This window comes from Lagopus leucura, unplaced genomic scaffold, assembly GCF_019238085.1.
Source record: "Lagopus leucura isolate 7727_CA_CO unplaced genomic scaffold, USGS_WTPT01 Super-Scaffold_760, whole genome shotgun sequence".
NCBI lineage: Eukaryota > Metazoa > Chordata > Aves > Galliformes > Phasianidae > Lagopus > Lagopus leucura.
This window is the reverse complement of record NW_024962257.1, coordinates 5,189,867-5,216,408: the sequence shown is the minus strand read 5'-3', so window position 1 is coordinate 5,216,408 and position 26,542 is coordinate 5,189,867. Positions and strand designations below refer to the sequence as shown.

At 45.0% G+C, this 26,542-nt stretch overlaps 1 protein-coding gene across 2 annotated transcripts in view; it reads left to right on the top strand.

Annotated features, from left to right (window-relative positions):
* The window catches only part of CACNA1H (calcium voltage-gated channel subunit alpha1 H), a 121,872-nt gene that overhangs the window by 65,621 nt on the left and 29,709 nt on the right, over nt 1–26,542 (top strand). For both annotated transcript variants that reach the window (XM_042864868.1, XM_042864869.1), the window contains 15 exons: nt 5,737–5,888; nt 6,911–7,096; nt 7,775–7,892; nt 9,305–9,460; nt 13,302–13,392; nt 15,546–15,754; nt 17,463–17,897; nt 18,624–18,724; nt 19,146–19,269; nt 19,401–19,469; nt 19,580–19,764; nt 21,839–21,965; nt 22,551–22,676; nt 23,369–23,458; nt 24,367–24,559. In XM_042864868.1, the coding sequence (XP_042720802.1) occupies nt 5,737–5,888; nt 6,911–7,096; nt 7,775–7,892; nt 9,305–9,460; nt 13,302–13,392; nt 15,546–15,754; nt 17,463–17,897; nt 18,624–18,724; nt 19,146–19,269; nt 19,401–19,469; nt 19,580–19,764; nt 21,839–21,965; nt 22,551–22,676; nt 23,369–23,458; nt 24,367–24,559 (2,362 nt within the window). The remainder of the gene's footprint in view (nt 1–5,736; nt 5,889–6,910; nt 7,097–7,774; nt 7,893–9,304; nt 9,461–13,301; nt 13,393–15,545; nt 15,755–17,462; nt 17,898–18,623; nt 18,725–19,145; nt 19,270–19,400; nt 19,470–19,579; nt 19,765–21,838; nt 21,966–22,550; nt 22,677–23,368; nt 23,459–24,366; nt 24,560–26,542) is intronic.

Sequence of the window (26,542 nt, the reverse complement as noted above, 5' to 3'; positions counted from 1 at the left end):
ATTGATTTGCTCCCCTCCTGTAGTGCCAGTGCTTCAGACTCATTTAAACTATTTTCCACAATTTTTTACCACTATTGCTTATTAAAAAAAAAAAAAAGTAAACTAAACTAATTCTTCCCAGACATTACTTTAATCTGTCCCAGAAAAACTGGCTTTCATCTTGCAATTGCTTTCACAGTGGCATGTAAACCATACAAATGTAATATGGAGCCCAGTAATCCATCAGTTAAACACATTAGTTAAGTAGGAGGCTGTGTGGCTTCAGTGAGTGAAGCAAGCAGGCTTTAATCTCATCCATAGAGGAAAAGCTGTCTCAAGTGTAGCTCCGTTGTGTGCAGCCAGTGCGTGGCAAAGGGATGAAAACTCAGAGGGTTGTGGTCATGGTGCTCTTTGGGAGGCAGTGCTGGGCTTGAGGCCAGGCTACAGAGGAGAGTGTCACTGCTCCCGGGACTCTTTGCATGGATTTTGTAGGATTCTCACCTTTTTGCAGCTGGTAAGATTGTGACAGAGGCTGCAGGTGTCTTGATATGCTTTTACAACCTGGAGTCGTACTAAACCGTAAAGATGCTTAGTGCTTGGATTATCTAGGATTGTAATAATTGCCATAATTTGGGTTTATTCATGCAAAGAGTTGTGCGGTTTGGACTTTCCTTCCCTCTACCTCATTGTAATTAGCCCAAAGGCCCCTCTTCCCTGCTCCCTGCCTTTCTCTTGCGTTCTCTTCAGGTATTAATTGTGAAACAAAGGTGATGCCAGAGCTCACAGGCAGGTAAATTCGTTGTAATGGATTAGCTGGTAATTGGAAAATGGCAGCCCTTGAAAACAGTGTGAAGGGAGAAAATGCAGAGTGTCCGGAAGCAAAGCGTAAATTGATGGTTCATTATGTCTCCTTTTCCTGGTCAGTTGCTGCAGACTGAGCTTAAAAGTATAAAGCAAGAAAAGCCAACATAAACAAGTGCTCAGAAGCCCATTGACAGCTTTCGGCTCAGGACTAGAGAAAAAAACAACACAAGTGCAAAGGATGTTTATGAGACTAAATGTTCTGGATTTGTTTACCACTCCTCTGCGTCTCTGCCAGCCTCTGCTCTGCCTGTTCAGGAGGAGCCAAACGACTGCTTTGGACTTGAGGGGGATTGCTGAAGCAAAGCACATCCTTTACTCTAGAAATATCCTTCCCTGTTCATTCAGCAGGAGGGACCAGGTGTCTAACAGCCCTTTTCTCCGGTGTAATGCAGACATGATTATTTATTCTCAGTATCAGAGCAAAAAGGTTCCCAGCCAAAGCGCAGAGGCAACCTGCTGGGGATTGAGCCCAAGCTATGTAAAATAGGTCTTTGTGGATGCAGGAATCAAGAGGGGGAAGGTAGAAGATTGGCAAAAGGATGAAGAAATGTACAAGGAGATAAAATGGCTTGCTTGAAGAACTGCAGTAATTCAGCTGCACTAAGAGAATCTTGGGCTGCAAAGTCTTACTCTTCGTCTTCATCCTCTCTTTGTGGGCGCCGTCAATAATTTGACCATTATGGATTTCTCTTTCATTGATTTTTCTCCTGATTCCAGGAAGGCTTTGGGTTTGCACTGCATCTTACTAAAACCAGAAATATTCTCAGAAGGAGACCATCCTTCCGAGGTTTTCAGACCCAAACTATTTAGAAAAGGATTTTTTGTCTGTTTATCTGAACTCGGAATGAACTGCTGAAATGTTTGATGTTTGTCCCTAATAAAAACATGGTTTTGAATCACTGCAATATTCTGCAGCATAAATATGGACTAAAAGTGAGCAGAGGTGGTTATGCTTTCCTGGGACGTGTTTTGCTTGGAGTCAAGGCTAACTGTTGCTTTAAACTTACATTCAAGGATGCTGAAATCTTGCAAATTGATCCCATGATGGGATGCTTACTCCTGAAGCTAAATAGGATTAATTTGAGTCTGAAATCTGTGAGATTTGTGTTTGAATTTGAACCATTTACAGACATTACATGGGACCTGATCTGGTGGAGGTACGTGTGGGTTAGCCATTCTTTGTGCTCATTTCTGCTGTCTCCAGCACGACGCTTCCCATCTCTCTCTGAGATGCAACTGTGGTCTCTTATGCCCATGAGACAGCTTTACCCACCATGTCCTGCACTGCATCCATTGTGGTGGTTCCTGGCTGTTTTGTAGGAGCACACTGTGTTACTTGGTTGCTGTCTGACCTGTCCTGCTTCTAAAAACTTGAACCACCATAAAGGTCAAGAATTGCAGCAGTAAAAGATGTAGAGATATCCAGAGCGGATGGTGGGTCGTGCACTCTCACTGTCTTTTGAAAAGGACACTTCTCACTGATACAGATTGGGGCCTTACAGTAGTTGCCTTGTCATTGCTGTTAGGGCTTACAAAGCATTTGGTAAAAAGCAAAAAATGCCACTTTAGAGATACTCTCTTGGATGTGCATCATTTTGATGTCAAGCTTTGTTAGCCACTCCTTGCTGGAAAGGCAGGTGTATTTTGCAGCACAACCACATCTGAAGCAAAACGTCTGAAATTTCCTTTTCTGCGCAGGTCAAAACAAGACATCACAGCGATTTGAAAGCTTTGTTGCAACTTCATTTTCTCCCAGCCAGGAAGTTTGACAGAAATAATCCTTACCATGAAAAGTTTTGTTTTCAGCAAATCAACGTTTTGTTTTTCCCAGAGAAAAAAAGGCTCCTGGAAAAATTCCTGCTGTAGGGTTGGTTTGAATTTGAACAACACAACAGTGTCTCCTGGTGGCTGACTCCAGGGGAATGGCCAAATCCATCTTAGCTTAGTGTCTCTTCCTTGACCCTCCTTTAGATCTTTGCTCATCAGTGAGTGAGAAAAGTGGGAAATGAATTGTGCTCTGAGCAACAAACTATTTCATAAGCCATAAAAATACCCACAGCAGGCTGTTTTCTAGGTTGATGTTGAAAGAAGGTAATTACATTTGAAGACAGTATCACTGGATGTTTGGCTAATCTGCTGTTCAGCTTCTGCTCTAATAATACAGAAGCTCACATCAGCAGCTCAGCCAGCATGAAGGGCCACCCATCCTTGTCACTGCCCAGTGGGTTCTGCCTGCAGGTCACTGTGAGGCTGCACTCTCACCACCTCACATTCCAGCAGCACTTGGCACCAAATGAGTTCTGCCTCACACCAAATATGATCACTGAAGGATAATTAAGATCTCGTTTGAAACACAATTATTGGCTTTGCAGCATTAGCCTGCTGCCATCACCTTACCCAGGCTTCTCCCATCGCCATTCTTGATCTGCTGGATCAGCTCCTCACCACTGCTATTGATTCCATCTGTGTCCCTTCCTTTCCCTCTTCCTCACGTCCTATCTTACTGCCCATGACAGATTTCTGCAGCTTTTCTTCTGAACTCAAATATGAAGCAAAAGCTAGAGAGTAAACAATAGGGGCACCAAATTGTCAAAGGAAGTTGCCCCATCAGTATAAGCAGTTGTACTGGCACGTTAACTGGATGCAATCCCATGTGTTCAACAGGCCACAAAAAGTTGTGGGGTTGGCTTAGAAACCATGGGATTTTAGAGAATAAGAACTTGCAAATTCTTCTTATTTGCCAGAGGGTGTTTGTAAGTTTGTCCAGCTTATGCTTGTCAGTCTGGACAGTGACTTTTTGGTAAATCCTCCTGAGGCTGCTGCATTCACACAGCCACAGAATTAGGGATTTTTTGAAAAGATCACCAGGTATCCCAATTTCATGATAAAATTGTGGCTCTTGGCAGCACATCAGGCAGCAGTGAGACGAACTGGGAGAGTGCTGAGGTAGGTGTGGCTCTATTGGATCAGACAACTGCAGCACTGCAAACTGCAATTTGGGATATTCTGCCATTCTATATGGAGACTCATTCTGCTGCCTGGAGGGCTGCAAGAATTTAGCAAGCTATTCTGCTTCTTGTCGAGAGTGCTCTTGCATAACTCCAGCCCAGGGGAAGTGGAACGTGCCAGCTGTGTGCTGATGGTGACAAATGGCTCAAGGATGCCATGGGCACGGTGTCCTGTCACCACTGTCGCTTACAGCAGGGTGGCAGAGCCAGAAGGGCTCTATTTCGGGTGCAGTCTCCACTGGGGAGCTGGTTAGGTGCCATCTTCGAGCAGTCCTTTTCTTCAGCTGGCTTTTCCAGGACATTTTGGCATTGTCGGAGAAGGGAATAGTGTCACAAATGCTTACTGATGGTAGGGAGGGAATTGCTGTTTCTGCAGTGAGAAAGGTGCAGGGAGGGCAGCCCAGGGGCCATGCTGTCTTAGTGCTCCCTACAGCCGCCTGGGTCGCCCCTTGCTGGAAACTAAAGAATGGAAATTGCACAGTCCTTTCCCTGGTGTCCCTTAGTAATTAGTGTATATGAATTGTAATCATGAGGACTGAGGCTCTTCGTGCTGTTTCTCTTGGATAAATGGTTGAGCAAAAGGCAGACTATAGCATAAAGTAATTTAGCCTATGAGTGATGGTTCATTAGCAGCCCACAGACTGTCGCTGCCGATAGTAGGGGCTGTGCAGACTTTTCCTAGCATCAAGTTAACTCTTTTCCCCTCTATTTCAATTGCCAGAGATTCACTTTGAAGAACATGGAGTTAAATGTGGTCATGGCACAGGATTAACTGTGCCTTCTCCCTTCAGAGCCACAAATAATGCAGCAACATCCCTAAGAAACTGCCAACTATTAACATAGCATCTAATGACGGATGGGGAATAAAGGAAGTTATTATCAGTCAGGAGATGAGTCAGATATGAAAATAACACCTTTTTCTAGGCAATATTATTGCACAGAGAAAATGAAAAAGAGTCATTTTCTTTCACAAAGGAGCGGGTCGTGAGCATTAGAAATGCGCACTGCAGAGCTTGGTGCTGTTGGAGCAAACCCCAGCCAACCTTATGGATGTGTCCCTGCTGTGCCAGGTTCTTGCCATGAATTAGGAGCCCAGGTGCTGGGCAGGCACTGCTGCACCTCCCAGGAAGGGAATTTCTGAGGCCGTGTCTGAAATAAGAGATTGTAGCCCAAGGTGATTTGGTGCTGATGATGAAGGAGGGAAATGGAAAAATCAGTGCTTAGGTGTAAGCTGCATGCAGACTTGTGTGATCAGAGAAACCCACTCTGATCCTAGAGGGAATTCTGGCATTTGCAGCTCTACTGCTGTCTCTTTAACGGGGTCTGTTGTGAGTTACTGATAGGACTTCAGAAAGAGAAATCATCTTGGATTTTTTTAGGGCTGATTTCTAAAGGCAGTCAAGGGAAATAAAACTGTTGATCCTATTGACTTTCACAGAGATTTGTTTTCCTAATACTTTTAAGAGCTATCTGTAGGAAAAATGCTTTGTTTGTATGTAAACAGAGCTATGCTGTGTTGGAAGTGCTTCTGCTTGGGATATAGCAGAACCCATAAAGCTCTGCAATAAAAGCAGCATGAGTGATGCAGTTCTAAATAGAAGACTTAAAAGCCATACTACCTTTGTAGATGTTGTTGTAAGAATGGACAAGCACCTTCCTCTGCATAGTTTCTTGGGCCCTTATATTGATTGCACGTGTTCTGACACTGCTTCAAAAATGGACTGGGATTCCATGTTTCCAATAAGACTGGGGGCTGTGGGAGGGACGCAGGAAAAACATGGCCTGAATGCATCATTAGCACAAATCCCAGAGGGAGAGGGACATATCAGCCCATGGCTGTTTTCCCTGTGCATCTGTTTGACCGTGTTGCTTTTTTGCCCCATAGCCAGACGAGCTGACCAATGCCTTGGAGATCAGTAACATCGTCTTCACAAGCATGTTCGCCCTAGAGATGCTCCTGAAACTCCTTGCCTTTGGCCTCTTCGGCTACATCAAGAACCCGTACAACATCTTTGATGGGATCATAGTTGTCATCAGGTCACTGCCAGTTCTTTCTCCACCGTGGCTTTTCTGCCAAGGGCTTGGATCAGCTGGGGAATGGGATGGGAATGATATGACATGTATTAATCCTGAGTTCTCTGGTTATCATGGGGTATAATTATGCTGCCCCATTTTATATTTCCACCACTGGAAGGGCCATCCAAAGTAAATGGACCTGGCAGATGGAGAGTAAGGTCTATTTACGCCGCATGTCTGGCACTGTGGTTAATTTTCCACTGGAGTGCAGAACTGCTGGTCCTGGGAAAGGAGTACTGTGAGTGTCCGTATCCCAGCAGTGTGCTTCTCCCAAATTAACATGTAACTCAGGCCAGAGCAGGGCAGGCAGGAGGGCAAGAGAGGGCAGTGTTCTGCTCTCCTCTCCCAAGGCAATACTGTCTCAGCCTGCACTGAGGATGGCACAGCATGCATGTGAGAAGGTTGTGCAGCACCTCTCCATGCTGGGTTTCAATCTACCAACACTGTTCGTACCTTGGTCGATAATTTGAGGCAGAGAAGACAAGGCAGACGTAGGAAGTGTAAATCAAGATAGTGCTCTTGACTTCTGTTGGCTCATCCCTTTGATTCAGAGAAGTGAGAAACAGAGAAAAGGCCCAGAACAAAGGCCAGTTGTGGCTTGTTAAATATTACACACAGATCAAACGGACCCACCCTCACAAATGTAAATCCCTCTGCATATTAGCTTGGTACAAAATTGTAATCTACTTCTTGTGGCTAGGCTTGTGGCTGTGTGTAGTGACAGCAGGAGACATGCTGTGTTGTGAATAGCCACAAGCAAGGGAATTAAAGAACCAAGAAACCAGCTATAAAGGATATAGGTTGTGCATGAGTTTGTGGCTCTGCACAGCTGGAAGCAAAGGTGTTTTTCAAAAGTGAGAAAGCAGCAGCAAATCAACTACCCCTTTAGGACTTAAATGGTGTGAAACCCTGCAAGAAGCCAGCCTGCTTAGGGCTTTCAGTGTACAGGACTGCTGTTGATAGTTGTTCTTGGCTTCCTGCAGTGTCTGGGAGATCATCGGGCAGTCGGACGGCGGTCTTTCCGTGCTCCGAACTTTCCGGCTGCTCCGGGTGCTGAAGCTGGTGCGCTTCATGCCCGCCCTGCGTCGCCAGCTGGTGGTCCTCATGAAGACAATGGACAACGTTGCCACCTTCTGCATGTTGCTCATGCTCTTCATCTTTATCTTCAGGTATCAGAGGCTGCAGCTCTTCTCTTTCCGTTAGTATAAGCAGAACGCTTATATAATGCATAGATGAGAATGCAGCACTTTTGCAAGGCTGCCTGCATGACAGAAGTGCTCACAATAGGCTGACAAGCAGACGCTCAACAGATTATTTACTTCCTTGCAGCCTCTGTTTTCTGTGCAAAACTGTAATTCTGTAGATGAATAAAGAACACAAGCGGGCAACAACTGTAAAACAATTGCTCTGGAGTTCTTGGGAATCTCCTTTAGCTGTGTCTCAGCAAGCTGTCAGAAACGGGACTTTACCAGCCTCATGTTTGAGATTGAGGTTGTACAGACTTTGAAGCTTTTGACGCCATAATGCTCCTTAGGATCCTGTTCTTGGAAACCGGATGGATTAGGCAGCTGGCATTGTGATCTGCTGTTTTCTAGAAACATGAGATGCCTGATTTGACATCAGCATAGATAATTATAATAACACACAAGAGCCAAATAGCAGGATTTGATTGGTGATCATGTATGTCAGTGGTAATGCAGAGCCCGTCTTCCTGAGTGATACCACTGGCACAGAGAACACTGGGAGGGGAAAATGTGTCCTAAAAAAGTACTGCAACCTTCCCTGCAACCATATTTTGCACAATAATGTATTTCTTCCATTTATTTCCTTTTTTCCTCCCACTCCAGCATTCTTGGCATGCATCTTTTTGGATGCAAGTTCAGTCTGAAGACTGATACAGGAGACACAGTTCCAGATAGAAAGAATTTTGATTCCTTGCTTTGGGCCATTGTGACAGTATTTCAGGTAAGCTCTGAATTCTGTTGTCAGTAAAAGTCTAAGAAGACTTGAAAATCCACCCTTATTTTTCCTTTATATAGTAGTTAAGGCCAAGACCCGCAGTCTGCTCTCCATTCTGCTCCTGTTGTGTAGATATTTGTCTCCTCACTTGTCTTCACTGCACACACAAAAAATGCACTTTCTGAACAATTTCATTTAACCCAGAGTAGCAAATACTGTCACAAATCAGAGCAGGTGTTGCTGGCTCTTTATGCTGGGGAAGTCTTTGTGCCAAAAGCTGTGTTTCCTCTGTGGGCAAAGTCTGTTATACATTTGAAGTTACTGGCTATTCCATAATGGAGCAGTAAGCTGCTAGACACAGGACATTCTAAATATAAAGATTAGTCTTTACTGTTAAAAAGCTCAGTCCTTACAGCCTAAGTGCAGCAAATGGAGCACAGTGTAAACAATATTAAGCAAAGTTTCTAAATGCAAGGTGCAAACCGGCCCAGAGCCTTCACTGTGAATGTTATAACTTCTTGCGAAGAAGGAAGGAGAAATCAGTTGTAGTCTCATAGATTTGGTTTGGATTTGTTCTGTTTTGGTTTTTTTCCAACATAAATACAGACTTCTGCATTTATTCTGACAGTCTCATTGACAAATAGAGTCAGCACAGAGCACAAGGGTTTGGCCCTACGTCCCATGAAGGTTAACAAGAGATGTGGCTTAGTGCTACTGACTGCATTCCTACCCCAAAGTGACCTTATTTTCAGGGTTAGAGGCCACTCTCACTGCAAGCCTGAATTGATGAGCAGCATGCAGCTCTCATCTGTATTCCATAGGCTCCTGGATTTCTGAGCTCCAGGGAAGCTGGGAAAGTGGGAATCCCTGAGGAAGACCCCTTGGAGCAAGAGTTCGCGAAGATGTGTATTTTTTGGTCCAGTTTGTCAGTAGTCTTACCCAGAGGAAACTCTGGGTTTGCTTCTCTGAGTTTCTTAACCCAACTCATGTCATTAATCATGTAAAAAATTATGTTTCCTGCCCTTAAAAATATACCTTAAAAAGAGCATCTCTAGAGAGGACAAGAGCCCTGGCCCCAAGTCTGTTACCTTTTGATGGTTATTGAAGGAGGCAATATCCCCACTAAATAATGGGACTCTTACTTACCATATCCTTTATATTGCTGTATCTTGGATCTGAACTAGTCATCTTACAAGCAGCAGCACACTAGATCTTCCTGCAGAGAGGGGAGGTTTGGTCAAGGGAGAGCTCTGACTAAATGAATGTTTTGCTGTCTGTCTCATGAGACCTGCTCATAATTATGCTTAGAAAAGGTCAGAAGGAAAGGAAGGAATGAGTATGTCAGCGAGGAATTGGTTGCTCCTGCTATGCATGAGAGGAGTGGAGTAATCAGTGTCTTCCCCTTCACCTCTCTGCAGATCCTCACTCAAGAGGACTGGAATGTGGTCCTGTACAATGGAATGGCATCAACATCTTCATGGGCAGCGCTCTACTTTGTGGCCCTGATGACCTTTGGCAATTACGTGCTCTTCAACCTTCTGGTTGCCATTCTGGTGGAAGGCTTCCAGGCAGAGGTAAGAGATCTGAGCAGGGGGAGGGAGAACCGTGCGCAGGCAGGATTGTATGGATCAGTTCACGTCAGTGGATCCAACCATGCAGGCAGCACTAAATTTAACCTTAAGCAGTGCAGATAAGCTGGGTTGGGCATGTGGAGCTCGTTTGAGTCTGTCCTTGCAAATAAGGCCAGCTGGACTTGGCATGAGGCTTGGGTGAGCAACACTTTGGTTAATCTGCTGCAGGGTGGAAGTCACTTAGGATGGATTGTGGTTCTTTATGAGGCACCTCATGTCCCATGGAGCAGGTAGGATGCAAGCTGCTGAATCCAGGACTCTGCTTGAGACTCTATCCCCTGTCTGTTATTGGAGACTAATGGCACAGCAGTTAAAAAAGCTGCATTGCAAGGTTGCAAACATTAAATTTTGAGATACTTGGATATGATATAGGCCACATAAATTTTTACTCGCACTTGAAATTAATGTCTGTAACATTGTTTTTCAAAGTCCTAGCTCAAATGGAAATGAATTTGAGACTTAGCAAAAATCATTCAGTCTCAGTTAAAGCTGGGAACAGTGCTATCAGAAAGGCTTATGTCACGCTTTGGAATTTTTTAATTATTGCTTTTTTTTTTATTTCTGTGACCATCAAGAAGGCAAAGCTGGAGTGGCTTCAGAGGCACATTGACTAAGAAACAAAATGAGAGAATGGTTTCACTTTTCACCGCCTAAGCTCCCAAGGGAAAGAGGAGAAAGAAACTGTTTTTATGGGTTTTTTTCACTTTTCATTTTTTTCCCCCAGAAGTGGCATCATGCTCTCATTTGCTGTGTTTATATCACACTTAGACAAGCCATCACGGACCATGGAATATAATTGAAATATTCATGGACCAACAATTCCCTTCTCTCAAGCCAGCACAGCCACATTATGTCCTTCAAGGATGTCTGCATAGATTCATTATTAAAACATCCCTCCTAGCTTCCTCACAGCACTAACAGAGGAAAATTAATTGAAACAACAGGAACCAAGGCCCGGATTGTGAAAAAACAACCGTGCTGTACGTTGCTGAGGGCTGTTTCATGGATGCTGAGGGCTGTTTCATGGATGCTGAGGGCTGTGAGTGCCACCTGCACACACAGAGGAGATGCAAGTGGTCCAGCTCTCTGCTTTCAGAATGAATGGCTCTGCACTGCATGAGTGAGCATCCTGATGGCTTGTCCAGTGGGGCCCATGCTCTGAAGATCTAGCACAGCTGGCTGCAAAGACCATGAAGATCCTTTTCCAAGAGCAAGCTATGCCCCATGAGTCAGAGCTAGTGTTAATGCTGTTCGCTTTCAAACTAATGTCCTTTTCTTAGTGTCACAGACCTCAGCATCTGCTGCTCTGCTCTGGATACTGTAACACCTTTAGCATATTCATGTGCTAGGAACGTGTGGCAGATGAAGATGTATGTTCTAGCCATTAACCTAGTGAGACCAAAGAATTACCAGTATTTCTACAAGCCCTGCAGTAACTGCTGTCTTCCAGGCCAAACATGATTTTCCTCTAGGAGATTTGTTGGCTGTATTGAGAGTGGCTGTTTGACCTGTGTTCTGTTGGTAAACAACACAGGCATAGCAGAATAAAGTCTGTGCTAATGCAATAGATTTTTCTGAACTGAATTTGGAAGCAAGTGATACATCGGCCACATGGTAGTTCAGAAAAGAGGTACTCAGTGGGCAGCCATATGTCAGATCCCCTGTGATGGCACCAAGCAGCAAATCTGGGTGGAAAAAAGAGGACATGGCAGGGAAACCCAAATAGATGATGACAAGGAGGTATGACCTGAATGACTGGAAACTACTCCTGCTCCTTTTGTTGCTGGTACGCTGATGCTCATAGCAAAGTGGAGACATTTGGGAACCATGAGTTCTCCTATTTCCTTCTGTCCCCTTGGCTGTGCCTCTTTAGCACATGGAGATTTAATTCTTAGCCCAAGCAGTCTTACACTTATGAACAGAGGGCCCTTGCAAAGTCCCCTGCTTCTCTGTTACGCTTGCAGCCCCCGAGCATCCTTTGATGCTTTGTGTTTGAGGCCACAAGAAGGCTTTCTCCACCCAGCAGCCTGGCAGCTCACAGTACATTTGTACTGTGTAGATCCTGTTCCTTGCCTGCCTGCTCTCTTAGAGCCTGAATCACCTGCTAATACGAAGCCAGAAATGGGCAGCCTTGTGCAATCTTCTCTGAGTGTGTGATTACAGACCTGGCCGATTGGCTGTCACTTCTTGCTCAGAGTTAATGGCTCCTTTCAGAGCTGTTGTGGACTGTGATTTAAATATGTGTAAGGAGTACTTTTCAAAGCTTGTATTATTCACTCAGTGCTGCCTCGGAAAAGGCCAGCAACCACAAGCATGACATTTGCAGGGCGCATTTTGCTCTCCACTTCCATTTATTATAGAATTTGACATCAGGCCTATGGGCTTGTCAGATGCCTCACAGTGAGGTATCAGCTGTGCTACAGAAAACCCTTCTCAGGGCTGTGTTTTGGCTGCAAGAGCTCGGTTCACTTATAAATGCATAACTTATCTCTGTTTGTAAACCAGAGACTGTTACAGTCTCCTTGGATAACTCCCAGGAAGAAACTGGAGCTGGATGGAGCTGACTTCTCTTTTTTCATCTCTAGTTCTGTTGGTATGTTGGCAGAAATCCGCATTTTGACCTCTCTGACTTTGCCCTCCTGCAAAGAAGTGCTGTTAGCAGCGATGACAGACACTGATGTGCACCTCTCCTCCTTTGGCTCAGGTGTTTCTTTCCCTTGGATGGAGAGTGACTCCTGGGAGACTTGGGCAGCTAAGAGGGTGCACATTAGAGCGGCTTGAAGCTCTGAACCATCAGCAGTATTTCAGCAAGGACAGTAAAAATTACACTGTGAATCACAGTACACAGACTCAGCTTAATCTCAGCTTCTGATCTGCCTGTGGAGCAAGTTTGGCAGCCGTATCCCTAAGAAGAGAATAGGCTTAACTGGCCACAAAACCATTTTTAGTACAGACTATTCCTCATTTACGCTTAGGACAACAAGCAGCCAAATTTCAAACAGGACCATAATTGCATATTTGTGCTTCCATTGTTCCCCTGTCGTTTTGAAACCTACCCCAGAGCTGCTCCAGAGAAGCCAACAAACCTTCCAAAATTATGCAAATCTTTTAGCTACTCTGCAGTGGTGCTTCTGCTCCGAAACAGAGAAAATGAATAAAGGAGCTTAAACCTTTCAGTCATCCTGTCTGTTTGGCTGCACCAGTTAGCAATACATCACGGATGAAATTAAGTTCACTGACGCTTTAGCACCGTGTCTCTAGAAACCATGGTAATTTGTTCAGGCATCAGTTAAGGAACTCTGCTCCTTTCTCTAGGCTCGGCTGCTTCAATCCAGCCTTTTCCTACTGGTTTGCACTGCTTTACTGAGGTCTCGATGGATCAAGCCAGCCATGCTGATAGCTTGCCAGAATCCCTTATCACTGCAGACCCACCAGCAGAAGAGAACCAGCCAGTATCTCTTTGGTGATAGGCTTGCACATGACTTAGGCTGGTCATTACTGATAGCAGGTTGGGCAGTGAAGGAACAGTGCAACAACATTGCAGGAACAGTTGTCACAATCACAATATCATCCTTTCTAAGCATGAAAATAAATCATATCTAGGAAAAGGGGTCATTCCGTAGGGCAGCATAGAGGGAGCTTGGCAGTCTCCTCTCATGGTCGTTGGGCCAAGCTCTAACTGACCACGATAAGCTGAGGTATATCTGAGCTGCTAGCTAATCCAAATGGCTTTTGTGCTAAAGGTGAAATGAATCATCTGTAAATTACCTTCTCCTCTCTGCAGGGGGATGCCAATAGGTCAGACACAGATGAGGACAAGACATCTGCCAACTTTGATGATGATTTTGAGAAGCTGAAAGACCTCCGTGCAACAGGTAGGATCTCATTTCTGTTTTCCCATGAATTTGAGTTGTGCTACAGCTCTCCTCCACAGTCATCTCCTCCTTGAAATGTATGGAAGAAAATGGAAGAATCATTTTTGATTCACAATTAGTCTGATAGGTGTGTTAACAGAGCAGTACATGAAGCGTGTTGGGAAGCTAAATGAGCACTGATGTTTCCTTTAAACAAATGTCTTTCCTCATTCCATCTTTAGTAGAATATTTAGTTATGTCTCATCGTTTCTTCTGTATCATTACCACAAAACAGTTTGCTGACAGCAGTACTCTCACACGACTTCTCAGCAGCTTTTCTGATCAATCATGTTCTCATCTGTTCTTTTTGATTCCTCTCACAAGAGCATTTAGGCAAGGTTTGATTGATGGAAATGGTGCTGATTATTTGTGTTGCAGGGGGACCTGACAACTGGTTTGAAATAAATCCACACTGCGCTACTGCATGTAGTATTGCTGCACAATAAGCATGGGATAATAGGTGATGGTTTTCACTGTGTAGTGTTTGCAGCAAGGGAGGGGAATAGAATGGATCAGGTATTGAAAGAGAGTGAGTATTACAGTGGTAAACAGGAGCCAGTTTAGTTTCTCTGTGTTTTTATGCTCAGCTTGGGGGTTTTGTTAGGATTACTTTAAATGTTTCTAAACTAGGGGTCATTTCAGCTATGGAAACAGTGCTGATTTTAGTGAACAGATGGAATTTGGCTTAGGAAGAGGCAGAAGTAATTTGTTGAGAAAGCTGAGATAGAGCTAGGGCACAGCAAGGTAACACAGCTACTGGGACTGCAGATCAAATAACAAATTCCAAACACCAAATGGGGAGAGGAATCTCCATTGCAAATAGCTGGCAAGGAGACTCACAGCTTAAATTTCCTTTGCACCAACTATTTGGTGGACAATTTCAAATAATAAGACAGTTCTATGGAAAGAAATATTTTCACCTCTTCTCAGGTAGTAGAAGAATAGAAAACAGGGCTGAGCTTATTGTCAGTCAAAGTCCATGAGAAATGGTGTGTCTCCATAAGCCTCCTATTTGCCAACCAGTGACTAAACAGCATAAGGACATTAACAATTCTATTACAGTGCTGTTGGTCTGTAAACAAATACACTGGCAAGAGGAGTGTGTATTGCAGATGAGCAAATTTTGAGCTGGATCTTCCACCCCTTGAAGTGAGTGGCAGTGTTCCCAGGGACTTCTGTGGTGCAGATCAGATATTTGTGTCCAAGCCAGCTACTAAACAGATGACACAGTAGAAGCACATTGCATTACAAAAGCAGCCAGTGGAGGAGAAATAGCAGGGGTAATGCACTCACTTGGATTTCTCACTGCAGACTTCTCTATCTTTCCTGCCCATCACAGATGCTCCCATCCTTTGCCCTCTACAGTGATGCAGAGTGACTGTGATGCTACAGTTATTAAACCAGAATCAACTAAACCCAGTAAAACTAGAGTTAGTTCAACTTCACTCTTGTGTTTGAAAGTAGGCTGATGGTTTGGGGTACTACTGCGCTCCATAGGGCCAGAGGCATTACATCTGGCTCGTCCTCAGTTTGAATACAGTTGCAGCAGTCCATACGTGCTCTACAGCTGAAATACTTCCTACATTACCACATTCGGATGCACCATTCAATTTCTCTGTTACAGAAGGTTTATTCTTCTAGGCATGTAGATGTTTAGAAGCCGCTTCCATTTCCTGCCCTCTGAACAGATGACTAAAGGCAGTGACTAATGTTTGCTTCGTGCCTTCCACGCAAAGGAGCTCGGAGCACATCAGAACAGCATAAAAATCTCTGCACAGGATGCTGTGTCAGGGAGAACAGATTGACTTTGTAGGGTGAGTTTAGCCAGTCCTCAGTGCCCTTTACCTGTAAACTCTCTCTCAGAACCAAAAATCTGTGACTCCGCTCTCCTAATCCCCAGAAACGCTGAGCAAGAGCAGTTCCCTTTAGAGAGCACAGTGGTATTTGCCTTGTGCCTTTCAACGTAGTCGGTTAATCTCAGTGTTCCCCACATCTTCTCATCTCAGTTTGGCGTAGTTCCTGAAAAGACCCAAGAACCAATGGCTGTTTTGAGGAGTGATTTCTGTCACTCTGGCTGAACATCTACCATGTGTTTTCTCTCCCCTTCTGTCCAGAGATGAAGATGTATTCACTTGCTGTCACCCCGAATGGGCACCTGGAGGGCAGGGGAAGCATGCCACCCCCTATAATCATGCGCACCGCTGCCACACCGATGCCCACACCGAAGTGTTCCCCACACATGGATTCAGTGCACACTTTTGTGGACTCAAGGAGAGGGAGTAATGCTTCTCTAGATCCCCTGACCTACGACCAGAAGTCCTCGGTAGGTTTTCAAGACTAACTGCTCTCTCTCAAGTGCCTGAAAGTAGCACGGGTGTTGCATGCATGAAGTTCTATACAGTGATTCTGGTTTTGTGCTTCTGGTGCTGCCACAACTCAGCAGGGCCAGCTGCTGTGTTCCTCACTGTGTGTACGCTGCTGTAAAATGGAGAAGGCAGAGGGATGGGAAATACAGAAATGCAGGAGAACAAATTCCAGAGGGAGAAATGAGTGGGTGTGGGACACTGTGGCAGGACAGTGACAGTATGACGTTCAAGGACAGTGAGTATGTGAAGTAGGCAGAGAGGGATGTGCTGGGATTCAGTGTTTTCTTGCCCAACATCTGATCAGAAGTCCATGCCAAGCCTCCCTGGAGAGCAGCAATGTGAAATAGGTCACAGGTTCATGCAGCTGGCTTAGCAAACTGCTCTGAGGAGAAGCAGGCACCTTATGCCAAACCTGCTGGCCATGCTATGCTGTCATGGTATCAAGTGTACCTGTGGAGCAGAGTGAGATCAGTGTTTTAGAGTTGGAGTTGGGATCTGCAGGAAATGAAGCATTTGACCCCAACAGCTGAGCCCCCTTTATTGCATGGCAGCCCTGTTGGAGGGGAAATAGAGAAAGCAAAATGTGAGCAGACTGATTGCCACTGGGAACAGCTCACAGAGCAGAGATCAGGCTGGAGCTGGCTGGTGTGGCAACTGATTGTATTTTGCCTGCAACTAGGGAGCAGGAGGGCAGCTCTGTGAAAACAGAGGGAGCAGAATTAATAGACAAAGTGGATTTCTGCTGCTGTTTATCTGGCCTATTCCTCTGCTCTGTAACTGCAATATCATGTTCAAATCAAGGCAGCAGACTGTGAAGGCACTTTATACAGAGACAGTAACCATCCCTTTGGTAAGCTGCTTAGTCAAGGTAGTGCTTTTGAAAAGAAAATAGAGATGACTGCTGTTTGCCTTGGGGTTTCATGGGATTGTGAGTAGTTGGAGAGGGTTGTTCATGGTTTGAATCCTTTCTCTGAGAACACATCAGTGCCAACAGCCAAAGGAAGATGAAGCAGTCAAAGGAGAGCTGGCCAACACTGAGGAACAGGAGGAGAAAGGCAGTTTGCCTTGTTTCTGTGCTGGGAGGAAGCCATGAAGGGAAAAAGGAGTTTTCCTTCTAGTCTTCCTGTGCTGACCTTAAGTGTTCTTAGTGTAGCAATCACCTGCCAACCAAATGGCACTAAGATACTGCTCACAGTCAGGAATTCACTGTGAGAAAGACATTCATTCTACCTCCTTATGCAGCAAATTGAATGCAAATTTGGGCACAGTTTTCAAGTGACACTTGGGTGATTGGGTGCCAGCACCCTTCTGGAAGCCAAGGAGGTTGTGCGCTGAAACCACTTGGAAGTGAGGAAAGAAAATGCTGTTTTGGCAGTTAGCATCTTTGGGTTTAGTTCTTATGCACAACTGACATTACCAGGACAGTAGGAAGTGATAAAGCATGGAGGCTTTGTAGCTGTGCTGTGAGTGTAGTTCAAGGAGTGCCTTCACAGTGGGTGCTTGGTTCCCATCTAAAGACATTGGTGTGATGAAGTCGGAGCAGTAAGGAAGGCTGGAAGGGGAAGACACGTTTTGCAACAAGAGGGATCTTCCAGTCTGGAGAAAATGCCATACCCTTTACTTCTTCCTGCAAACAAACCCTCAAATGTCTTTCTCCTCTCTCAGTCCAGCCTCCGCAGTTCCCCTTGTGCCAACTGGGGTACCAACAGCAACTGGGGAAGCCGGCGCTCAAGCTGGAACAGCCTGGGCAGAGCCCCAAGCCTCAAGAAGAAGAACCAATCTGGTGAAAGAGAGTCTTTGCTCTCGGGAGAGGGGAAGGGCAGCACAGATGATGACTCCGATGATGCCAAGTCCAGCACGGTCAGCAGGCCCTCACTGCACCGCCGGGCAGAGTCCTTGGATTATCGCAGCTCCCTAGACCTGCCCGAGCTGCTGCAGCTGCCCCCCATGCGCCATTCGCTCAGTATCAGCCCCATGGCTGTGCTGCCTGCTGAGTACCAAGACTGCAATGGCAAGATGGTGCACGTCCCCAGTGAGTTCTTCCTGCACATCGATGGCCATAAGGAAGAGGCCGTGGACTATGAGGATGACATGGAGGATGTAAGCTGAGGGGAGAATTGGGTACTCGTGCATTAAGTGGCTGCTTAATCAGCCACTTTTAATCAGCCTGCGCTCCAAGAAGGCTGATTAAAAATCCAGCTCAGGCTCAGATGTGTTGGGGCCTGGTGGCTGGTGTAGATACAACCAATCTGTGCCCTCTGTTTCCCAAAAGGTTTTCACACTAATGGTGTAGGCTGTTACATTGCAGTGGTCTCTAACAGAGTGTTCTGGCATTTACCTATTTTTTTTGTCTGGTTGCTGTTGTCTTCTTGGTCAGGATGCCTCCAAAAATGAGCTGTAAATCACAGAACTCATGACTTTGCTCTCAGGAGCTGTTTGGTATCTCAAAGGCTTGGAAGTTCAGAAAGAGAGTTCTCTTCATTATTTAACTCTGTGATTGTTTGAGGCCGTTTTGATTCTGACACAGCTCTGGATCTCAAAATAGCATTACAGAATCACAGAAATAACACATTCTTAGAAGCCTTGATTTGTCGTGTTTGTATCACACTGTAAAGCAGCCCCTTTCTTCCCCTCCTTTCCTCCCTATTTCACTAGAAAAAATATGGCAAACCCTCCCTATGCCTGCCTTAGCTCTGCCCCAGTGCTGGGACTACCTTCAGGCACTCTGAAATGCCAGGTACTGCTCCCTTTCACAGAAGGATTGTGGAAGCTGAAGAGGCAGGAAAATAAAAGAGGAAGAAAAGGTGTTTCTTCTTTTCTATCCAGAGTTACTGCTACCGGATTCGTAAAGTCCTGGAGCCCTACAAACCAGAGTGGTGCAAGAGTCACGAGGATTGGTCTCTCTACTTGTTTTCCCCACAGAATCGGTGAGAAATCCCAGCCCACCACATCTGGGCAGTAAATGAATATGACATTTATAGCTGACCTTCCCTTTGGAAGGATCCTTCCAAAGCAGTAGCACTGAGTGTTTTATAAATCTGACCCTTGATTTTTAGGTAACTTTTCTGTTATTAACTGTGGCAGAATTGTTGCATGGGTCACTCCATGCCTGTCTGGGAACAAGAATGGTTTAACCATCATTTATACTAGCCGTTAGTACATCTGTTTACTCTATATTTATTTCTGATAATGGTAGAAGCTTTGTGCTTGTGGAGGGAGACTAGTTGACCACGTGGGCTGATGCTGGTGGCACAGCTGCTGGTGGCTTCCAAGGACATGCTGTTCGGGTGGGAGTCTCTCTCCAACCCAAATATCTGAAGGATATTTTTCTTTCCTCCATTTCTCCAGGTTCCGAGTGATGTGCCAGAAGGTCATTGCCCACAAAATGTTTGATCATGTGGTGCTGGTCTTCATATTTCTCAACTGCATTACAATAGCCCTGGAGCGACCAGACATAGATCCGCACAGCACCGTGAGTCATTTTATTCCTTGACCTCACTTGAACATCTTAATCTTATCAGTGCAAGACCTTAGAAATAGAATATGTTTGTTTCCTATCCTCTTTAAATAACATGCTGGTTTTTGCTTGTTTATGTTTTACAGGAGAGGATATTCCTGAGTGTTTCTAATTACATCTTCACTGCAATCTTTGTGGTTGAAATGATGGTTAAGGTAATTACATCTCCATACCGTGACACGCAGTGAGGCCTGACAGAGGCTGAAAATCTGACATAGTTATGATATGAATACAGTTTTAAATGTCCCTCCTCTCCTGGCTGTAGGTAGTAGCTCTTGGCTTTTTCTCTGGGGAGAACACCTATCTACAGAGCAGCTGGAACGTCCTGGATGGAGTTTTGGTCTTCGTATCTATCATAGACATTATTGTCTCCATGGCATCAGCAGGAGGAGCAAAGATCCTAGGTGTCCTTCGTGTTTTGAGACTGCTGCGGACCTTGAGACCTCTCCGGTGTGTTCCTGGATAGAGTTTGTTTTATGTTCATAAATCAGGACATTGGGAAAAATGTGTATGATCCATCAAGGCATTGCTTAATAACACGAGAAGCTGAAATATGGTATCATCTTTGGGGAGCTCTTGTGAAACCGTTTGAAAAGAGTGAAATTAGTTCTAATTATAACCTGTCTTCTACAGTGTGGAGAAGAGCGGATGGAGTTTGGAGCGAGTGGTGTTATCATACTCAGGCAGTTAGTGCACTGAATGCCTCCTCCAGCCTGCAATTTTATCACCGTTTTACAAATCAGTCTCTCTCCTTGTTAAACTGTGCAACCTCGCAGCCATTCCCAAGCAAGGAGGTAGCATTGGCTGCGAGGGAATTTGCAATTGAACAGGTGCTGGTGATAATTTGATAAGCTCAGGCATCTATATCTCCTCTCCTGCGCCTGCATATCTAACATCACTGCAAAACAATTTAGCTCTCAGCTAGGAATACGATTGAGAGATGCTTTCATTATTTGAGAAAAGAAATAAAAAGAATTTGTATTTTGTTTGCAGTGATGCAATAACAAAGAGTGTTAATGCTTGGGGGATTTTTATCAGCTCATGGCTCCTGTTCTATTTCCATCCTGCTCAGCAAGAAAGAAACACAAGGCTTTTTTCATGAAATTTCAGAGGCAGTAAGATAGGCACCTCTAGAGACCTGTAGGCCATCTCATGAAAAGCTTCTTGCTGCTTGCTTATGAGAATATTAAAAAGAGGCAATCTTGTTTAGGCCCATGACTGACGGTGCAAGAGCTATTTGTCTGCTGGTCTGTATTTTTGGTGACAAATAGCTTTATGAGCATTTGCCTCCTCTCTTGCTCCCACACTCTGTTCTGTTGGTGGCAGCAGTGTCCCCTTGCAGTGCTGGCTGCTCTGGTCACCCTGGACAAACTGTGGCTTGGTTTGGTTTCAGTGCAGCTGTCTGACACACGTAACTCAGGGCAGAAGTCAGGGCTCAGGCAGCTCATAAGCAAACGTAAGGGGAAAAAAGAATTGGTCTTGGAAAATAACTAGGCCAGATCCTATTAATAGAGAGGAATCCATCACACCTGATGGTGGCTTCACTTATTACAGCTTCTAGGATTCCTCCAGGAACCATTCCTAATGCTTTGTAGCTGCAGTTCAGACAGCCACTTTATGTGCAGCCAAACAAGACCATATTGAAACCCTCTGTCCCTGCAGCATACACTTCTGATGTTTTCTCTATCTGGCAGGTATGAAAGCCTCATTACCCTGCAAGGGCTCTGCAGGCCCCTCCTAAAAAAAGCCTTGGTGTTCTTCAGTCAATACACCTGCCTGCCCAGAAAAGCTTGCTCAGGCTGGTTACACTTCCGTGTGCAAACACATTTTTCAGACACCTATGGGAGAGCCATTCTCCAGGCATTGAAACACAAAAGGAAAATATGTGTTCTCCACAATACCCGCTCCAGGCCGTGCTCAGAGCATGCCTGGCCTCTTGCCACCTCACAGCAAGCAAGCCGTGCTGCTCTTTAATGGGATGACCTTCTGGCTGTGGAGCTGTTGGTCGCAAGTCCCTGTTGGTGAAGAGTCCGCTCAGGAACTAATTACTGCACCAACTGAAATTCAAATCAAAATGACTGTTTTCGAGATGCTGTCACAAGGTTTGGGCCAGGAGGGCAGTCATGCACTCTGACCCTGCCTTTGAGGCTTCTGGTAATCTCAGTGGTGGCAAGGTGGGCATCGCTTTGTGTCCCCCTGCTCTGTTCACAGGGGCCTCAGTGGACCCAGCACTCTGGACCAAGCTGTAGTGGGAACTTCCATGATGTCTTGCCAGTAGAGAGTATTTCCTCCTCTGTTACTAGGAAGTGGTTGCCCAACACAGTGTCTTACACTTTTTAATTCCATCTAACGTAACCGTGCATGTTCTGATTGCCTAACTTCATCAGTAATCATCTCTGAATGCTGCCTGCAGATAGAGAGGGGCTGTGATAGCTTCACCGCAGCCCAAGCAGGAGAGGAAAAACAAACACACTGAAATGCATTTAAAAAAAAAAAAGGCTTTATTGTTTTGCTATTTTTTCAGAGTCATCAGCAGAGCCCCAGGTCTGAAGCTGGTGGTAGAAACCTTGATCTCCTCCTTGAGGCCTATTGGGAATATTGTTCTCATCTGCTGTGCTTTCTTCATTATCTTTGGGATTTTAGGGGTGCAGGTAGAGTATTTCCCTCATCACTGCCGTCTGTAAGCAGCTGCTGCCCGAGAGTTTTTGTCACCTGGGGTTAAGATGGAAGTAATGAGTTTGAATCTCTCCAGGAAAAGATTTCAGTTAGTTGTTAGGAAAGAAAGGCCAGACCCTAAAAGGAGTGCTCAGGGGTGGGGTTGGCATCTCCTCATCGGAAGGTGCATCAGATTAGAAGACAAGACCTCCCTGGCTAGGGGAAGAGAAAAACAGATTCCAACTGTCCCACCTGTCTCTGTGTGCTGGGATTTATAGGGTAGCTCTTCCTCTAGAGGAGAGATTCCTATCCCCCATCAAAACAGAGCAGGACTGAAGGATCTCCTTCCTACTGTTGTGTCTGAGGCAAGAAGCAACTCAGTCTCAAGACCTGAATTTTCACCTGAGTTCATTTCCTGCTGTGTGTGTTAAGTCAGGTATCTGAGTTGGGAGGAAAGAAAAGGAATTTGAACTTGGCAAAAGGTTCTACCAGGGGACAGAAAGATGAATCAGGGGGACAGATTTTCCATAGCTGCTCCTTTTTTTTGTTCTTTTTCTTTCTTTTTGGCTTCTCAAACACAGCTTTTTAAAGGCAAGTTCTACTACTGTGATGGTCCTGATGTGAAAAACATCACTACGAAGACCGACTGCACCAATGCACACTACAGATGGGTTCGGCGGAAGTACAATTTTGACAATTTGGGACAGGTAAAGTCCTCATTGAGGGATTTTTTGTACCAGTTTTTACTAAGTGAGCATTTAAAATGTATTTTTGAGAAAGGTGTAGAACAACTATCAGAGGAAGCTTCCAAGAACAACGTAGATATCATCAATCAGAGACAACTCTGACTTTGGGTAGGAATGAATCAGGTCACCTGTTGGTGTTTTGCAATCAGACTACCTGAAGTTATACAGTTTCTCTTTAATAAGAGAGTTTTGTCTTAGAAGAGCTGTTTTTGCATGCAGTCCCTTTTGTATGGATCTCAACTGTCACTTTTAATCTTTCGGCTTCCAGATGTTAGATTTACAAATGAAAAAACAATAAGGTCTTCTATACTGGCTATAAAGCCTATAGTAGACACTGGGGTGTATGATTACTTTATAAAACCTCGTGACATTTTGCCAGCCTGACATCGATTTTTAATCATGCTGAAGCAACTGGGCAGCCTGATTTGGCCGAGCAAAAATCAATCTATATGTGAGGGAAAAGTAGTGTTGCCAGTTTGCTCGCTTTTAAGCCAGATGTGCAAACAGGTAAAATCAAACCACAGTATGTTGCATTTCTCCACCAACTCTGGGCCAGATCATTTGTGCATTGTTTTGTTGAGCATTGCCTGTTACTAGTTTCCTCCTTGAGGGCTAAAATGCTAGAACAATCTTCCTTGCTTTTCTTCTTACAGGCTCTCATGTCCTTGTTTGTCCTTTCCTCCAAAGACGGCTGGGTAAACATCATGTATGATGGTCTGGATGCTGTGGGTATTGACCAACAGGTAATGTACTGAGAGATTAAAAGTGCTGCCATCAGAAATTCCATACTTGGGTGACTGGTTTTTGAAGTTCCATAAGCTGCATACATTTTTATCTCTTACTTCATCAAGCATCAGTGATATACTCAGTCAACCCTCATTGTCATAGAATCATAGGATCATGACAGAATCATAGGATCAAGTGCCAGGGAGGAGCAGAGTTATGGGACCTACTTGAGGTCCATGTTAGGCTGCCGAGGGTTTCTGCTATTATAGTGGCTGGACCTCTTGTATACAGCCAAGCACTGATGGGGATTTTAATTACAACGATAGTTCTTGAGTTGTCCCATGTGTGCTGTTGCACTGTGGCTCTGTGGAAGATCTGATGAATATGAGCAAACATGCATGAGATGGGAGACAACCAGAGATGTGAAAGAAGCATTCTGTGATGTGAGACGTCAGTGAAGGGTAGTCAGGAGTCTTCAGTGAGTAGTACATGATTGTAACTACTTGTAACTCTTCGCATTCAGTCTTCTTCTGCTTCAGAATCTTCCGTAACAAGAAAGAAATGTTAACAATATTATCTCAAAAAAATAAGCTGAAACCTGTCTTTGCCTGAAAAAAAAATCACCCAGGTGGGATGATACAAATGCACTGAGATTTATTTTAAGCTATGTGAAGTAAGTGCCAAAATAAATAATTTCCATAAGCCAAGTTATGGAGACTAAGGCAGGTTTTACCAAAAAAAAATTGCAATTCCAGTCAGTAAAAAATGAATAAGAGGAAAAATCTAAGTCCTCCCAGCACTCTCCTCCTCCCCACGCAGCTGTACAGTGCTGTCTTTTAGCTACGTGGCCAAATGTGCCAACTTGCACACATCTCATCCACATCACTTCTCCTCTCTCTCATTTTTTTCTTCTCCACCTCACCAGCCCATCCAGAACCATAACCCTTGGATGCTTCTCTACTTCATCTCCTTCCTGCTCATCGTCAGCTTCTTCGTGCTCAACATGTTCGTGGGGGTGGTGGTGGAGAACTTCCACAAGTGCCGGCAGCACCAGGAGGCAGAGGAGGCCCGGCGTCGGGAGGAGAAGCGTCTGAGACGCCTGGAGAAAAAGCGCAGGAGTAAGGAGATGTACCTGTCTGGTCGGTAGACTGCGTTACAAACCAAAATCTTTCTGAGCCCTGCCTGCTCCCAAAGCAAGACTTTTCATTTCTCTTTGATTTTGTTTCCATGGGATTCCAAGAGGCTGTTTTGCTTCGTTACTTGGTTGGCGGTACCTTAAGTCTCAGGTTGCCAACACCCTGGAATTGTCCTCTACAAGCCTGATGTAAAGCATTACCTGTTTACTTGGCTGGGGAGCAAACTCTCCTCCAAGCAGAGTCCTGTAGCAGGAACTGGCAAGCTCTGCAAGGCAAAGGTGTCCCTAACGCTCCCAAGCACCAAGCGGAAGCTCGTGGTGTGACTGAGGGATGCAGTGAGTAAACAGCTGCAATGCTTGCTGTGCATGTGAAGGCCGGTTCTGAGGGTATCCCTGAGGCTTAATGTGCCGCTTGCATATGATGATGGTGATGGTTTGATTTATCAGTTCTTTTCTTAGCCCAAGTAGTTGTGATGCTTTTTGGCGTCCTAGTGCATGGCCCGCATGCTACAACCGTGATGCATGAGGGCATGAACATACCAAGAGCCCTCAGATGGGGCTGTCCGGAAAAGCCTTCTTGGGAAGATGTCCATTACAAGAGATGCTTGTCCCATCACAGGCTGGGGGAATTCCTTCAGTGCTACATGCTGGCACTCTGTTTATCGTGCAAACAGTATATGTGCAAATATTGGCCAGATGCAGGACCATTAAGGTGCAACAGAAAATCTTTAGCTGAAATCTGTTTCTAGTGTATTCAGTAGGAATGATCAGATCAGACCAGAGAAACACTGGAGTATGTGCTCCTTTCGTCACTCAAACCTTCCCAGGGTTTCTCATGTATTAATTCTCACCTCCACTTCTCCTTGGCAGGCTTCACCAGGGATAAACCTATAGCACCTGGAGGGTATTACTAGGGAAACCCCGGGAAACCTGCCACAGTAACTTCCCAGGCAGCTCGAGCAAACAGAGATAGCCTGTGTTTGATGCTGGCAAGCATTTTGCAGGAGTAAGCAAGGAGACTTGGCCACTGTGATCAGGGATAAGGCTGGAGTGCTTCTGGCCCTGCTTGCCAGAGAAGTCTCTTTGCCTAGCACTGTGCTGTGTGTGAATTTTCTTGTAAGGATATAATATCTCGTTGTGATTAAATGGCTAGTTGTCTCCCAAACATCAACCCGTAGGTATTCATTCTAAGCAGGGAAATTGCATTTAGATTGAATAGTCTTTTGTCTGGCTGTAAAGACTCAGCAATCAGAGGTTTTGCTGACAGAAACCCCATCCCTAGCCAATTTCCTCCGTTCATCCACACAGTTGAATCAGAAGGCAGGCAGCTCTATCCCTTGCAACTCCGCTCCTGTTCTTGTGCTTCTCTTTATTAGAGTCACAGGAGACCTCAGCACTAATTTCTGCACCCTCAGGGCCTTAATGACAGTCTGACCTGGCACCAGACTGAAGGCCAAGCCCATTTTGTGTTAGCTAGTTGTGAGTTAAGAAGGTGGGTTAAAATCAAACCTCGGTCAAACTAGCCAGTCACAAACAGCCTCTGAATCTCTTCGAAGATTTAGAAGAGTTTAACTGCAATTTCATTTCTCTTTTCCCATCTTGTTCTTTGTCTGGGGCTCCAGCTAGAGTTAGAAGAGGAAGCCCTGAAGGCAGCATTTCAAGCATGATAAAAGCAATCTGTTTCAGGCTTCCTGAAGGAGAGGAGGAAAAGTCCTCCTGCTTGTGCAGTTCTTCTACCTCAGAGTGCTGACTCAAGAAGATGCTCGGATAAACTCAAAGGTTACATGCAAAAAAAATAACTTCAATGCAAAGAACATAAAGCATCCTTAGAGAAAATAGATTGAGGCACAGGTAAAGTGGTGTAGCTTATCCACAGCCAATTGTTGTCCCTCATTAGTAAGTAAATCTTATTACAAGTACATCAGTGGCTCACTGCTAGTCACTGAAAAGAGCCAGTCCTTGTCAA